This window comes from Cryptotermes secundus, unplaced genomic scaffold, assembly GCF_002891405.2.
Source record: "Cryptotermes secundus unplaced genomic scaffold, Csec_1.0 scaffold537, whole genome shotgun sequence".
NCBI classification, from domain to species: domain Eukaryota; kingdom Metazoa; phylum Arthropoda; class Insecta; order Blattodea; family Kalotermitidae; genus Cryptotermes; species Cryptotermes secundus.
Genome location: NW_019740661.1, coordinates 2,777,815 through 2,795,517, shown reverse-complemented (window position 1 = coordinate 2,795,517; position 17,703 = coordinate 2,777,815). Strand labels below are relative to the sequence as shown.

The 17,703-nt window shown below is 37.9% G+C and overlaps 1 protein-coding gene across 3 annotated transcripts in view; it reads left to right on the top strand.

Moving 5' to 3' along the window:
• Window positions 1-17,703, top strand: part of LOC111872507 (tectonic-2-like) — a 600,257-nt gene that overhangs the window by 347,384 nt on the left and 235,170 nt on the right. For all 3 annotated transcript variants that reach the window (XM_033754739.1, XM_033754740.1, XM_023866497.2), the window contains one exon: window positions 838-2,038. In XM_033754739.1, the coding sequence (XP_033610630.1) occupies window positions 838-2,038 (1,201 nt within the window). The remainder of the gene's footprint in view (window positions 1-837; window positions 2,039-17,703) is intronic.

The following is a 17,703-nucleotide window of genomic DNA, read 5'->3' as shown; positions in this document are numbered from 1 at the left end:
ACGATGGATGAAGTCCAAAACAAGCCAAAAGAAGTATCGGGGGTTGTGTTTGGCTACAGTACAGCAGTCTCATTTTCTGGCCAGTTCAGAAACTAATTGATCACACCATGTTCTGGTATTTTCTTCAGTAACAGAAAGAAATACAAATGAGTAACAGTAGATATAGACATATTCTTATAGAGAAATTCACTCTACCTGCAGTCAGAAATTATTTTTACACATATTTTTATATATGTTCACCATATCCCTCATTCCATCAAATTCTCCATAAGCATTATCACCAGTACAGGTACAATAGGACATATGGAAGCTGACATGCCGAGGGGACCTAATATGGATTCCACCTCACACTATGTGAAATCTTAACTATTGTAATCTACTGTAATCTATTGTAAACAATTTTTAAGTACTGTAACTTTATTCTCTTATTGTAATCAGCCAATGTACAGTAACTGACTTGTCCTATGACATGTAACAATGATCATTAGAGATGAAATAAATAAATAAATAAATAAATAAATGTTCCCATTAAAAGTTGAGGGTTTGTATTTTATGTTATGTAAAACTATCTTGTACACTGAACCATTTCTAAAAATGAATTACAAAGTTATGTTTATGCTTAATGTAAAGCAGCTTTTGTGTTTGATTTGTATGAACAAATAGTAAATCCACTTGACAGCTTTAATTTAGACCTTCAGGCAGTAGTATCTGAGATGAAATATTCAGACAGACTCACCTTCACCCAGTTCTATGCACTTCATGCATTTAACACATAATAACAAAATACTGATATCTAATTATAATTGTCCACTCATGTATTTGTTTCATCTGTTTCAGGACTGCTCACTAGAGCAGAAATCTGGCTTTAACTGCTTTGGAGGCTTACAAGATGGTCAGAAAACCCAAAGTTTGACAGAAGAGAACTGTTTGTGTCATCTATCAGAGAATGCATGCAGTGAATGGCTCCATCTCTTTTGTTATGTGATTACAAATACTCCTTATGTGGGACAGTACTTTGTTACACAGAAGAAGGTGGACACTCTTGCAGCATTTAGTGACTCTTTGGTGAATAAGAAAGATTATTTTAATTTTCAAATGAGGACTGTGTTTGATCTAAGTGAGAGTGATGTGTTTGCTTATTATAAGCATGGCTCCCTAATAATGATGAACAGTGATGATGTTGTGGGAAACAGACCAAAACATCTTGAAATGCCAGCAAATATATTCTATCCAAATGGTGGAGTGTGCATTGACCCTTCTCCAGTTCGCTTTCTTGTGAACCGTGAAGCCCGCTGTGTCAGAGCAATCTCAAGAGAACGCTGTGAAAGACCTATGCATTCACCATTAAGTGCACAAAGCTATATCATTGCAGACTCTGTGATTAATGTTTCACATACCTCAAGATATCTGCATGTTGCTATGGACAGTCTTGGGCATAAAACTGTTCACACTGAATTGAAATTCCTCTGTTTTAGTAATGGTTCAAATTATGTTTCATTCTCACACAATGTTTTCAGATCCAATGTTAGTAACATGATATTTAAACCTCAAGTACCTGAAGATGGTCTTTCCTTGCCTGAGTGTTCTAGTTCCATTGAAGACATTCTAATGACATCTTATGACAAAAAAGAAGAAATTTGTCGCAATGTATTCATCTCAGTATTTTATGACTTTGTCTGGAGTGGAACAGATATAGTGAATCTAACAGCAACATATGTACTCGCTGACGTGCCAGTAACTCCACGTGCTTTCATTACATTGAAAAGTAATATATCAGGTGGCGTTACGACGAACGATTTTATTATGCCCAGGCATGAAGCTATGCACCGAATGGAGCTGTACTTGTCACAGTACTTTGTAGCTAAATTTAGACATTATAAATCTGTTAAGGCGTTGGATGTCAACATAAGTGCTGAAGAAGACACTGCTACCTACCCTGAACACCCTGGCTATGAAGTTGGACATCCAGTAGTTGCCCTAAACAAGAATGATACATCATTTACCTGGGAAGAGGTTCTGCTTGAAGTCTGGGGAAAGCGTAAGTATATATACGTATATACGAATATATTCGACTTCTTTGTCCTCATTTACATGGTAACTAGCATCATCTGACAACTGTATTTAAGCTAATAACTTTAAGCACAGTTCTGTCATTTGGGATATAGCATAGTGTAATCCTGTACTCCAGTGAAAGTCTGCCTGTGTTTTGGAGGAACATGTCACCTACAACGTCTCTGCCTGCTGCCTGCTTCATACTGGTTTTACGCTTGGCTTTCCCTTCGCCCTTCAAGGTTGAGGCAATATATTCATCTGAAACATTTGAATACTCTCAACAGTCTACACAGCATTACAGCCCTCCTCCTCATAACCAGTGCTACATAGTCCCTTAGGTAGAAGTAGCAGAGTTCCAGAGATCAAGTTTGCCAAGTTTCTGAACCTCCTCTTCCAATCGGTCATGGAAAATGCTTTTATTTTAAGTTTGCCTAAACTTGTATATTCCTCAATATTTCTTAAAACCATAATTTCTCCTGCCAGAATTTTATCAACATGTTTTTTACCCTAGTTTCATCCCCATATAAAAGCATGGAAGCTGGCATCCCTTTACATAATTTAACTTGGATTTATTTTTTATTGGTGAAGAGAGAGATATTTAAGATGTAATAAATGATATAAACTCCGTCTCAAGTGCAAACAATATATTTTGTGTCTTTGATCTTGCTCCCNTATCAACGAAGTAGAAGTTGATAATGACAGGGAGAGTGTTTTAGATGTTAAATTTTGAACTGGGTGCAGTGTGACAGCGATGTGAGTGTTATACACCTGATGATGGCCGTCTGAGGCCGAAACATGTAGTGTAGGGAGCAAGATCAAAGACACAAAATATATTGTTTGCACTTGAGACGGAGTTTATATCATTTATCGTATGGAGTGCAACAGGATGCTTAAATATAATATTTAACATGTATTTACGTTCAAGTTAATGCCTGAGTTATCTTTTTTAAAGTTTGTAATACACCCTGAAAAATATTATATAAGGTAGGCAGATTAGAACATCTGTGTCTCATCCCTAAGCACTCCGGATTTTTGTGTCCAAAATCTGGTTTCACTTGTCCGTCATGCCACATGATAGGAAAGCTGTGTTTTTGGGAACTGAATTTGTTCCATCTTAACAGCGTTGGATAACTGCTGTAACATTACTGCTGACGGGATATAAAATAAGACATTATTGCCATTACTGATGATATGACTCTTTTACTGAATTTGTTTTAATCAGAAGTTACCAGTAGAGCAGAAAATGTATGCGTACATGTGTGAGTGTTGTGAAAGCTCATTTTATTTTGTTTCCTTGTCTGTGTATTAATTTTATTTTGTTTAGGTCCATTCATATCATCCTGCATTGATCGTTTCAAACACATAGCATTTCCTGCACAACAAATATTCTTTAGTACTGCATTTATAGATACATTCATAACATCATGGTTCAATCGTTTCCTGCACGATGCAGCACAGTCCGTCTCTGTGCGGGATTCTCAGAAAGAATATTTGTCTGATACACTACGTGTCTGAACATGCCACACTGGACCGCAACAGAAGCAATACATACAGTATGAACAAGTCTCAGTCATGTTCATACACATCCAAGAGCACTTCCATCATGGACAATGAAAAATTGATTGAATTAGTGTGGGAGTTTCATTTTTGTATGGTGTACAGGGCAAAAGATATAGTGATACCCAGAAAAAGGACACAGCATGGAGAGAAATTGCTAAAAATTACACACATCTGGTAAGTAAAGAAATATTTTATTTTAAACATTAATTAAGTACAATGATATGTAAGTTATATTCTTCCATCTGGCAAATTTATAAACCTAGCAAATTGTTTCCTGATGTGAAAAACAGCGTCCTGACTATTGCCTCCTTGATGTGGTATTGTATTGAAATTATTAGGTGAATTAAGTGAAGCCTGGTCTTGTACATGAGAGTTCACATTACCACCGGTTTTAATGAAATTGTGTAGTATGCATGTGGTCAATATAACTTTCCCTGCATTCTCGGGTTTCAATTGTATTCTTCTCCTGTACAAACGAAACTTTTGGGCTACAATCCCGAATGCATTTTCAACAACTTTTTACGCACACGACAATCTTTTGTTGAAATTACTTTTTATCAGATCGGCTTCTTGTGAAGCAGGATATGGTCTCATTAAGTAAGTCTTCAGTGGAAAGGCTTCATCTCCAATTATGGCGTGCGGCATGGATGTTACTTTCTCTGGAAATGGTTTATCTTCTGGTATATATAGCTTTTTCTGAGTCAAATATTTTCTAAGCTTCGAGTTGGCAAATATACTCCTGTCACTATTTTTTTCCATAGGCGCCAGTATCCACCGCAATAAAACTATAATTAATATCCACAAGAGCCATTAACAAAGTTGAAAATGTCTTTTTCTAATTAAAATACAAGGACCCACGGTTAGCAGGGGCTGTTATTACAATGTGCTTACCATCAGTGGCACCAACACGGTTTGGAAAGTTCCACGTATTCCAAAATGCATTGGCAATCCCGCACCATTTTTTGATTGTTGGAATGGGCATATACAATTCCTATAATTGTTGTGTAATAACGTTGCATACGTCCACAACAGTGTTTTGCATGGTGCTTATTCCGAGGCGCTATATGAAGGTTATGGATTTAAAAGAAATTAAAGTTAAATTGAAAAATTACATTGGGTCGATTTTATTTTAATTTAATTGTTTTTTTTGTTTTTTTTCAGATAAAGAGTGTAAAAAATCCTGGAATGCCTTGAGGGACAGGTTTCAACGTGCAATGAAGAGGCAGAAAGAAAGAAAAAGTGGGCAAGAATGTGTGCCTGTAAAGAAATGGAAATTTGTGGATGAGTTGTTCTGTCTTCAACCCTATTTAAAGGACAGGACTACTATCACTTCCATAAATAGTGCAGAAGGGGAGACACATGATGAAAGCTCCAGCAACATGGAAAGAATCCCATAAGATAACCCGACAGTTCCCATATTTTTGTCTCAACAATTGGGTACGCCAGTCTCCAACACACCAAAGTCCACTGCCCCATTGGTGCGCTTACCTGCAAGAATAAACCATGACATTTGCTGAGGAAAGCTGAACCTCAGGTAACCTCTTCGGCTGTGATGATGAAATATCTCCTGAACCAGAAGCAAGCAGATGACATCGATATATTTTTTTCCAGTAAGGCAGCAATTGGAAGAAAATTTCCACCACGCCAGAGGGCTATAGCAAAAGCACAAGTTTTTTGGTCATTTCCAAATTAGAAATAGAATTAGTGACCCAACCATCACAACAGCCAGAGCATCCAGTGATGACAACCATTCCTTCTCCCAGCCCATCTACCTATAGCTACTCAAGTAGCAGCTGGAGCTCTTAAACATATGAGGAGAAACAAAATTCTCATAGAAATATGAACTTTTCTCAAGAATTTAACTCAGCACAAGGACAAGCACTAAATCCTGTGCAAACATCGGAGAGACTTAAAGATTATTATAATAACTTCTGATAACATTGTAGTGCTACATTAGTAGAAATTAATAAAAGTAAACTTACCTCAAGCAAACTGCTAATTTTTTCTGTAGGAGTTATTGCTTCCTTGAAAACCGTGTCATCTTTAGTTATCACCACTTGATTTTTTCCAACAACTCATTAAATTGATATTAAGATAAACGAAAATATTGAAAAAGAACTTTTCTTCATCATCCATTAGTTCTTTGTATAGAGTCCAGTATTCTCCTTCTGTCTTCCTTTTATTAAGCATTTTATGGACAGAAAAGCTCTTATGTTTACGTTTCTCACTATTTTGAATATTCTTTTCTTCTTCTTTTAATAAAATTGATATAACACACAGTTCTTCAGTAGATAAATGCAACATGCCTACAAGGAGGTATGAGCTGGAATGGTTCGATGTCTGATAATACGAAAAGTTTGCACAAATGTCGTGCAGGAAACGCTACGTGTATAAAACAATCGATGCAGGATGATATCAAAGCTCACACAAATGTCGTGCAGGAAACGCAACGTGTATGAAACGATCAATGAAGGATGATACGTATGGACCTTTATACTCAGGAGGATGTAGCACACCCATATGTCATATATCATCCCTTGAACAGTCACTCGGCAACAACCTTTTTAATTTTTCTGATGGATTTTATTAAGACTGCTTGTTAGCAGCCTCCATAGTCTAGAGGTAACGTTCCCACCTCATGACTCGTGGTACGCGGGTTCAAACCCGGCGGAGGTCGTGGAATTTTTAAGGGCGGAAAAATTCAGGGAACAAGTCCTCCGGGAGGGACTTAAAGCCGTGGGTCCCATGTCGTAGCTTTACGGCACGTAAAAGAACCTCATATCTCCAAAGGAGGTCACCGAGCCAAATTCAAGGACGTTTCCTGCCCAACAGTAGTCTCTGACGCCTCTGATAGATGGGGGAGGCATTATAGATACACCAAGCCAATAGAGGCCAAACTCGCTGGCTCGGTCGGGACTGATGGTACGCACCAATATCGGTAGGGTATAGAGACTGGTAGAATATCATAGAGGGAAGCACAATGGACCAATACTGGTCTAAGTGCATGAGAAAACCTACCCTCTCCAATAACTAACTAAACTAAGACTGCGTGTTTTATTAATACACTCTTTATTAGTTATTTATCATTCCAGAGAAATCTGTGGTTTAGTTGTGGGAGAATACTGAACAGCATTCTCACTGAGTTTAGCGTACCCAGAAAATTAGAAAGTCCAATTAAAATGCATTTGAACGAAACCTGTAGTAGGGTCTGTGAGGGAAGCATTTGTCTGATACATGTACTATAGAGATGGAGATGCTCTCTTGCCATTATTTCTCAACTTTGGTTTAAATTGTGCCACTGAAATAGTCCAAAATGGCAGGAGAGTTTAGAATTAAATGTAACATATCTACTGATGAAGAAAGCAGTCTTCTGGGATTTGGCACCGTGTATATGTGGTGTTAACCGACGTTTCGGAGGAACGTATCGCCTCCATCTTCAGGGTAGAAGGAAAAATATAAGAAATCCGTAAGCGAAGAGACTGCGAGAACCAGTAAAAGCAGACTGCTTTTACTGGTTCTCACGGTCTCTTCGCTTGCGGATTTCTTATATTTTTCCTTCTACCCTGAAGATGGAGGCGATACGTTCCTCCGAAACGTCGGTTAACACCACATATACACGGTGCCAAATCCCAGAAGACTACTTTCTTCATAGTCACCGCCGTGAAAGCCTCAAATCTTACATATCTACTGATGTCTGTGCTAATCATGTTAATTTGTTAGGGAGACACTTAAATCACATAAAAATGAACTTATAAATCCCTTTATAAGCTAGAATAAAGATTTGTATAGTGCTAAACACAGAAACTGAACAACTATATATTATTTGAAAATGTGACAGAATTTCATCTCACCTGGGACCTGTTTGAGTGATATTCATAAAATTTGTTACAAATGTTTTGCCATACTCTCTACACACAAGAAGCATAGTGGAAGATTAAAATGGAATAGAACTGGCATAAAGCAGCTTGAAGGATTTTAAAATTATATAGTTCTAAATTATTTACAAATTGCAAGCTATGGACATTCTGTAATATAATGTGGAGACTGTTGAAATAATGTATTCTATTTCTAGGTTTATAGCTGAAGTTCAAGTAAACCTTGAAGTTAGGGCCGCGCCATAGCTCAAGCGGTTAGTTGCTGGCTTCCCACCACGGTGGCCCGGGTTTGATCCCAGGTCTGGTCAAGTGGGATTTATGGTGGACAAAGTGGTGTTGGGGCAGGTTTTCCCCTAGTACTTTGGTTTCCCCTGCCAATCTTCATTCCACCAATTGCTCCACAATCACCCTCACCTATCATCTGGGGTGGTACAATAGGCCAGAAGTGGCCGCAGTACAAGGGACTTAGTCCCACCCCTCTAGAAATAATAATAAAATAAAAACCTTGAAGTTTGGTATGGTTATTATTTATAGTATATGAAAAATGCATCTCAAAGCACTAGTGGCTTACCCTTGTGAGAACAATAGCAGTTGAATTTGGCTTAGTATGGACTGCTTCTCTATTGTCATGAGGTGATATAAAATGAAAGGCATAGTGAGAAATTTACTTCTTTATTTTATCTGTTTTTTACAACAATTATATTGGTCCATTTACCTCTCATGCTGTAGTCGTTTTACTGCTTGAGGTTTCTTTCTATTATAATCTTTAGCCAGTTTTTGTGAGCTTGTGATGGATATCTTTATAGAACACATGAAATTTAAAAGCATGTGAGGTGGAGGTGCAACAGAGCACTCGTGAATAACTGACCTAGCCCACCCTCCAGCAGTGCGTGGTACAGAACACAGGTACTTCAGTGGTCAGTCAGTGCATTTCTTTGTCACTTGCATTCACTATATATATGTATAATAAACAAGTTGCAAGTGACACCAGTGACTGGACTTGAGTTCATAATTATGTTTTCGAAGTCTCATGTTTCTGTGACAGCTGTATTCCTTATTATATATAGTTGAGCGTGTCATCACATAAACAAGTAGAACAGAGACTTCTTCCTCTTCTGGACCCAATATGTACACTGTCTCTTCAGTTGTGATTCAGACAAGTTTAGGGGTGCAGGTTTTACGTTTCTATCTTTGCATTTGAATCCAAGCCATACATTGAATACCAAGCGAATGTTTAGTTCATGTTTTAATTAAGGTGAACTGTTGTGTCATAATAGTTATGCTTGCAAGTAATATTCAACAATGTCTCTTGAAAACCTGGGCACTAATGATGTGAGTGGTACTATTATAAAAAAACTAGAAGCAAATAATTTTTATGTATACACATTTTTAGTGAAGCTGTTTTTAGATGACGAGCATGCCAAACTGTATTTCTTGAAGGCATAGAATCTGTTCAGGCTTGTGGTATAGGCATTATACACACAAACAGTATTGAGGATTTGTACTGAGGCTTAAAAAATCTAATATTCAGAGTTCCTGGAAACGAACGTGTTACAAACTTATATGACTTCAAGAAAGATATTCTGCTTAGAACTCTTTTCACATTTAATGATGATGGATAATTTTTTTACACTGCAAAGAAACTCACTCTTGAATTGAGAGACATCAACCTACAAAATTTTGAAAACTATGGGTTCACTTACAGGAAGACCAGTGATGTATACAGATAACTCATGGAAAGAATAGACATAATGATTGTTCCAATTAAGCTCCCTGGGACAGTTCAGATCCTTAGAATTTCAGAAAATGAGCACCCATGTTCCTGTTTAGATGAAACATGGGTTAAGCAAAACTTGGAGCTTGAAAATTTTGCCACAAAAAGGGAGCAGGCTTATTGTGTGCCAAATGGGATAAGGAAAAATAGGATTGATTTCTGAGAGCATGTGGATATTTCTTTCAGCTGACAATTTCAAGACTCTGATTATCATTCAAAGCTGAACATTGACATTTTTAAACACTGGTTTCTAAGTAGATTTCTGAATATCTAGAAGATTGGTTCATCATAATTATGGGCAATGCCAGTTACCATTCTACAAGGGTAAGTCAATAAGTAAGTTACAAATGGATATAGAACATAAACAAATAAGAGTACTGATTTGAAAAATGCTTTTATTTCTCAACATAAGCTCCCTGTACATTGAGGCACTTGTCCCATAATTTCACAAGCCCTTGAAAACAGCTGCATAAAATTCTTTGGGCTGCTGTCAGAACCAGGCGTGTGGCTCTTGCATGACAATGTGCATACCCATGCAGCCAACAAGACAAATAAGACATGAATTTCAAGTGGGAAGTCTTGAGCATTCTCCATATAGCCCCGACCTTGCTCCAAGCCACTTTCATTTGTTCGGCCCTCTTAAGCATCATCTTTCAGCTGAACATTTTCCCGACGATGAAGCTGTTCTGGTTCCAACAGCAGCCCAAAGAATTTTATACTCCTGGTTTTCAGGGGCTTGTGAAACGATTGGACAAGTGCCTCAATGTACAGGGAGATTATGTTGAGAAATAAAAGCATTTTTCAAATCAGTACTCTTATTTGTTTAAGTTCTATATCCATTTGTAACTTACTTATTGACTTACCTACGTACCATCATAGACAATTCCCTAGTATAGGGTCTCAGAAAAAAGGTATTCAAGAATGGTTATGAAGGAATCGAATATAACCCTACAAAAACCATACCCAAATTACCCTTTCATGTTGCGCTGAACAAAAGGCAAGAAAAGATGTATGAACTAGATCATAAAATAAATTAAATGTTATTTTATAATCAGATTAGCTCCTTACCGTTGTCAGTATAAGCAAGTTGAACTGATATGTAGGAAGGTGAAGGAAGAAGTCACACAGCACAATTCTTTTAGATATTTACTGTTGAGATATTAATAAATGAAGCAGTTGTCAGAGTCACCAAGGAGGTGTCTTGGGATAGAGTTATACATTGTCTCATCATAAATTAAAACAGAGAATAATGACTCAAAAATGAGTGTCATGGAGGGTGAAGAGGATAAAGACAGTGAAAAGATCTTCCGTTTTTATAATAATTGTGTTTTTTTATTCTTATCTATCAAGGAATTCAGTCAGTAGTTATTACAGCTCTGAGATTAAGAATAAAGTGAGGTTTTATCTTCATTACATATTTCTGGCATTAGTACTTGGTTTTTGTGTATATGAATAGGCATGATTCTCCTCTCTCCTGACTCCCTCCAACACTCTCTCCTGTGCCGTCACCCAACAAACTGTTGTCTCTCACCACAAAACAAGTATCTGGTGCCATCACCACCAATGACATTTTTTCCAAATGGCTTCAAATCCTGCATGTCATATAATAAATATCATAATCCTAGATCTCATGCTTTTGTATGTGCTTATGAGGAAAGTTCAGTCTGTAAAAATATCTGCAGATGTTTCCTAAAAAGTATTTGCTTCTATCAGTGTATCTATAAATTTATTTGTGCTGTCTTTATACATGACAAGGAAACGTATGCCTGCCGAATAATTTCACTGACAAATACTCATAAAGAAATTTACAGGATTGATTTTAAGACTGTGACTTCTCATTACTGCAGTCACATTATCCTAAAATATATCTCAATTTGTATTAAGATCTGAGAATGGAACTTCCTCTTTGAGAACCGTGAATAATTTGTATGGCACCTTATTTTGAATTTGTGTGTTCATCAGTCCACTAGATTAATTCATTCATTCATCAGTAATCATATTTATTCAAAGTGTAGAAAACTGACTAACTTAATAGATAAAGTAACTGTGAAGACATAAATAATAGGTTCACTATCAGAAACATATGATTTTGATACATGATGGCAGTTGTGATAGGGACCCACAAGTAGTCATATAGTCTCATAGCATGAACCCTCAATCATTTCTGAACAGAAGCAGTTATTTTGAGAGATAATTACATCACTGCTGTGTAACACGAATTGAAATCATATGGGAAATTTATATCATATGAATCTTTAAATAATGTCTCATTTGGATATGGAGGTAGTGGTGGTGGTGGTGGTGGTGGTGATTCATTTGGTGATGGGGTTATCTTCTCATCTTCTGTTTTGCCATTTGCCATTAGTCTTTCCTTCATCTGGCTGAACTTCCAGGCAATCAGCTGAACTGCTGTAGGTTGAATGGCTGTCACATAACTTGTCATGCTAGTTCGTGCCGTGTAGAAACTTGTCTCTGATGCACGCCGAAACCCTGCATCAGTCTCACTGTAATCCTTTGGCATTACTAGTACTTCAGCTGCACGATGACCCACTACAATTACCCTTTTATTGCAGCCAAGTATTCTAGGATTATGTCGCACCACAATGTAAATTATTACTCCACCAACCATCATAGTGACCAGCAGTGCAAAGCAGAATATTGCCCATATCATAGTTTGTTGATTATTTAACAACCATGGGCGATTCTCTTCACTTGGTAGTGTTGTGTGTGCTCGACAGTTCAAAGGAGAAATTGTTCCTTCCTGCGATATCGCACATATTGTGTAAGATGTATTTGGTTTTGATTTAAATTCTGCATTAAACATATTTAATGAATCACGCTTTTCTTTCATGAAGTTGGTGTAATTACAATGTATATTGTTGGTGTCATCAGTATTCATCCAAACCAGTTTCATTTCATTGGTAGCTTGGACCTGGACTTTTAGTTTCTTGTTATGGTCATCTTCTTCAATGTTAAACATCTTAATACTCCTGAATGAAATAAATGGCAGTTCTACAATGTTTCGTTTAGTTAAAACATGGATTTTATCTTCACTGCATATAGTGGTGCAGGTGCAATTTATGTCTGTGTATGTTTCTGGGACTAAAGTCGTTGTGTCAGTTGTGGTCATTTCCGTTGTAGGTGAAATAATGGTGGAGTCCATTGTGGTAGTTATTGTGGATGAAGCAGCAGAGCTGGTTGTGAAAGTTTCCGCTTTGGAAGGAGTACTGAAGTCAGTTGTAGTTCTCACTACTGATGTCGTAGAGGAGTCAGTTGTAGTAGTTTCCAAAGCAGGTGAAGTAGTGCGGCCATCTGTCATAGTTTCCACTGTAGGTGTTGCAGTTGAAGTTGCCGTAGTGGATAGAGTGCTAGACGGAGTTGAGGAGGGTGTAGTGGCAGTGATGCAGGTGCTGAAATCTGCTTCTATAAGTAATTTATCCTTATTTTCTGTTGGTGATTCACAAACTGGATTGTCATTGTCATAAAGCAGAATTGTTTCATTCATTATGAACTGATATAACCAAGCTAAGTCGCAGTCACAGTGCCAATCATTATTTCCTAATGATATTGTTACCGTTACACTGCTTTTAATGGCTTCATTGAATATTCCTTGAGGTAATGTTTTTAACTTATTTTCATGCAGGAAAACTTGGAAACTTTCTCTGGATGCATTTATATTAAATATATCAGGAGGTAAACTTTCTAGTTCATTATGAGCGAAGTTGATTTTTTGAATTGTGCTGGCTGATGATGCAATTATGTTAGACGCTATGCTCCTTAAACCTGAAGACATTACATCTAGTTCAAGCATACTGGTTAACCCGCTTAATATGCCAGATTTCAGTTCCTTTAAACCATTGTAGCTTATACTAAGTAAAACAAGTCTGTTTAAAGTTATGTTCCATAAGAACTTGTTCAGAATTTCATCATTTATGCCAGACGTGATTTGAAGTATCTTTAAATTTGGTACATCATTCAAAGTTTGTGTTGCAACAGAATGTAGACATTCTCCCTCAATAATTAAATCCAGCATGTCAAGGTGCTCTAGACCTCCAAAACATTTTGCCTTCAGATGTTCTATTTTTCCAGCTAATGTCAGATAAGAAATATTTTGAAAGTTTTTGCCTTTGAATGCATTTTCTCCAATAGTTGTGGGTGTAAAAGGTTCTATACGCAGTTTAGTTACAGTAATATTGGTATTCAAAGCAGGCAGCCATCCAGTGTTCAGTGTGTTTCCAGGGAAGATGCAGTTTTCTATATTCAGCTCATATTCGCCTGCCTCCCACTGCAATAAAGAATTATCATTCATATTAAACTACCCACACATGCCGAATCGTTGAAATGTTGTTGTCCATGATTTTGTTTTTGTTGATATTGTTACTGTTACTACTTCTCTTTGCACATTAGGTAAATTAAAAGTGCTTGTAAATATAGTTACAGAAATATATGTGTACATTACAATTAACTAATTCTAGGGAGCAGAGTTCTTCTTGAAGTCGCTTATCCTGCTACTGGACCCTATCTTCAGTCATCTGAATAAGTCCATGAAAACTTTATGATTTCTTAGCTGCACAAGAAGTTTCCATCATTTATGGAACCCAAAAGTTTGTCTTGTTTACACTGAGTCCTGTGTTGTGCTAGTTTAATATTATCCTTCCATTTATGCCTCACTTTCCAAAATTTTCTGCTCTCTTTTGGTTTTCCAGCTAAATTGTTCTTATATTCTGATATCCCTCATGCCAGTAGTCTGCAATTGCTTATTCAACGTATTCGCTGCCGTCCTCCACACCCGTGGAAGTCATCTCCATCAGTAATCCAAGATGGGCCTTGCCATGGTGGAAAGGGGCGTTCCTAACATGACAATAAGTACATGGGAAAATATTGATACCTAAAGGGGGTGGCAGTAACATGAGAATGGAGAACTTCATGATGTTTGCTCTTCACCTGATACTGTTAGGGTCATAAAATGAAGGAGAATGAAATACATGGGACGAGCAACACACGCAAGGGGAAAACTGTAACTAGAAAATATTAAGGGAAAAGGCTCTGTTGTGGTCTCATGTGAACATGGCAGTGAACCTTTTTGGTATATAAAATACGAGAATTCCTCAACAGTTGAATTCTTTGGAGCTATCAAAGCAGCATAACATGGGAGTGGAATTTGGAGCTTGGAATATTAGGAGTAACTGTAAGTCAGATTCATAAAAAATATTGTGAAGAGAATCTGCGAAGTATAATTAGTAAGTGTTGTTAGATGGAGATGGGAATGCTAATCATCACAGGGGCAGTTCTTGAGTGACACAAGGAAAGCATACAGAATTTAAGAGGATGTAATTCGAGATAGGATAATTTCGTATAATACTAGCAGGTCATTGGTGTGATATTATTGTTCTGAGTATGCGTGTCCAAACTGAGGGTGATAATGATAATCCGAATAACGCCTTGTACTAGAAAGTAGATCAATTTCGGCAAAAACTCTAATTCTCAAGCAGACGTTTCCAGATGGGAAGACACAATCAGATTAATCATTTCTTGGTGAAGAGAATACAACACTTAAGTGCATTTGATATGTGATCTTATAGAATAGCTGAATATGATATTGATAATTATCTGGTTGTTGCAAAAGTTCGATAGAGACTGCCGGTAGACAAAAGAGTGACACACTTTTTACGGAGAGACTTAATCACAAGATACCAAACGATGCTTAAGCTAAAGAACAGCGTCAGGTATATTTCAAACAGGTTTGGGGCGGAAGAGGAAGAGCGTATTATTCACTTGAGCCAAAAGCGTGTAAGTTGTTATGAAATGAAGCAGCACAGACCATGGTTCGATGAAGAGTGCTAAAAAATATGAAACCAGCGGAAGCAGGCTGAATTGCAGTCTTTGCAGAATTCAAGCGAAATCACTGGAAATAATCTAAACAGCACAAGACATGAAACTGCTAGATGTTTCAGGAACAAAACACGGAATGCCCGAAAGGTTAAATTAACGAGCATGAAAGGAATAAAAATAAACTCCGTTGCCTGTAGTCCGCAAGCGAACTATACCGACCGAGCGACCGCCGCCTGTCGGCAAAGTTAGTGCCAACTTTAGCGGATAAGGGATGTCACGTGGTCAGCGCAACGGATCTCCACGGCCATTAATCTCGGTTTTCTAGACCGGAGCCGCTATTTCCTTGAAATAGCTCCTCAATTATTAACGAGCGTGAAACAGAATATAAATATCCGGAAGTTATATAGATACATAAATGATTTAAGGAGGATTACCAGCCAAGTTGACGAAAGGTTGTGAATAGTGGTCTCCTTACAGATTCCAGAAATATTTTGAATAGGTTGAGGAATTTCTGCTCTTAGAATTGATCGTGCATGGGCTCAGCGACTTTGGGCCATTCCGAAATACGTACGGCTGAGCCACTAGCAGACATTTAAATCTGATTATCTTGTTTTCTCAAAGTTCGTTTAATGTTCCAATTACTAATTTTTCCCACACTATTACATTACATTCACCTGTTTACACTGTTAGTGCAATATGTTTCGGCCGGGCGCTGCCATCATGAGATACATCTATGTGTTGTAAAGTTAGTTCGCTGTACTGCTCTCAGATTGGAGGAAGCGTTAATTAGCATTAAATAAAAATTTGAAGTTGATAATTAAAATCGAGTAGTTTATCATTGGAGGTTAAAGAAAGTGGTGCACCTTGACGAATATAGGTCTCAGGTGCAGTTGTGTTGTTGTTTTATCTTATGTTTAATGGGTACAGGGTGCGGGGATAGTGGATGAAGATTCGAGTCTAGTTATTTTGAGGATGAAGTCGCTCTCGAAAAATTGAAGACGTGCACGTATATAAATCAAATGATCCAATTATGGCAGAATTGGCCCACGAACGGTGTGAATATTAGATTCGGAGTTCCCATAAACACATTACTGAATTCTATTTGAAATAAGCAAGGAAAAGTGTCGGTCGTGAAATCATATCAGACATTCAACCGTTGTAATGTTGTGTGAAAAACCAGCGGTTTAGAAATCTCCTCCGTCTCCGTCATCTGAGCCTATGCATTTTACTCGTTTGTGACAGGGTTGGAAGGCCGAATCCGTACCTGAATATAGTTTCCAGTGCAGATGGTCACATAGTTCAGTTTCATTTAAAGAAAGACACACCGTGGCTTTAGTCCGCAAGCGAACTATGCCGACCGACCGAGCGACCGCCGCTTATCGGCGAAGTTAGTGCCAACTTTATCTGATAGAGGGTGTCGCTTGGTCAGCGCAATGAATCCCCACGGCCGTTAATTTCGGTTTTCTAGACCGGAGCCGCCATTTCCTTGAAATAGCTCCTCCTGAGTGGACCCCGTTCTAGACCCACTACTTCTCAGAAAATCTGGTAGCGCCGGGAATAGAACCCAGACCTCTGGATCTGTAGCCAGGAACTCTGACTACTGGACCACAGAGGCGGTACAGTTTCATTTATATGTGTAAATTATTTAATATACGCTTCAAAGTCATTTTGCTATAGAACACTGGGCAAGAAGAGATCAAAGCAGATGTGATTTTAACTTATTCTGAAGTCAATATATGTGTTTTATGGAGGCGAAGATTGATTGTTGAACATGGAAGCTTGAAAATGTACTCATAACATCTTATTTGTCTAATTGTAAAAAACCTTAAGACTTACGGAGCCGGTCACAGTAGCCGAGCGGTCTAAGGCATGCACTGTCTTCGCTCGCTCGGAAGCCGGGATCGTGGGTTCGAATCCCACTCAGGGCATGGATGTTTGTGTCCGTTTTTCTGTGTTTGTCTACAGGTAGAGGCCTTGTGACGAGCTGATCACTCGCCCAAGGAGTCCTACCGAATGTGTAAGATCTAGTAAACCGAAGTGAAACGGAGAGTTTCATGGAGGTAGGCCTAGGCCCAAATTGGGGCTGTAGCGCCACAGAAAAAAAAAAGACTTACGGAGAAAATGTGAAGGGACATTAAATGTCGAAACATTCTTCTCTCCGATAAACAGCGAGATACATGCAGAAACATATTTCGGTTTTCATGTGAAGTCGTCGTTAAACATGTATTAATTAAATTCAAGTTCACAGATCTCAACAAGTTTTCGTCGAGTTCTGCAAAATCACATCTCATTAAAATCCGCGAAGCGTTTCTCGAGTTGTAAAATGCGGACAGACAGACTCGGCCATCCCTATATGCGTTCATTTCATGCAAATAATGCAGTAACGCACAAACGTTTAAAGAGGATGATAAAACTGCCAGCGCTAATTATGGTGGAGTGTCATTGTTCCACCTGTGCGCAACATCCTATACAACTTTCTTCTCTGCAGGTTAGTTCCATACGTAGACGAACCTATCTGGGATCACTAGCGTGGATTTTGGTGTATTAGATCAAATAGGTAAAAGGTAAAGTTGTCTCAGTGCTTAATTAATTAAGAACTACGCCATGAAT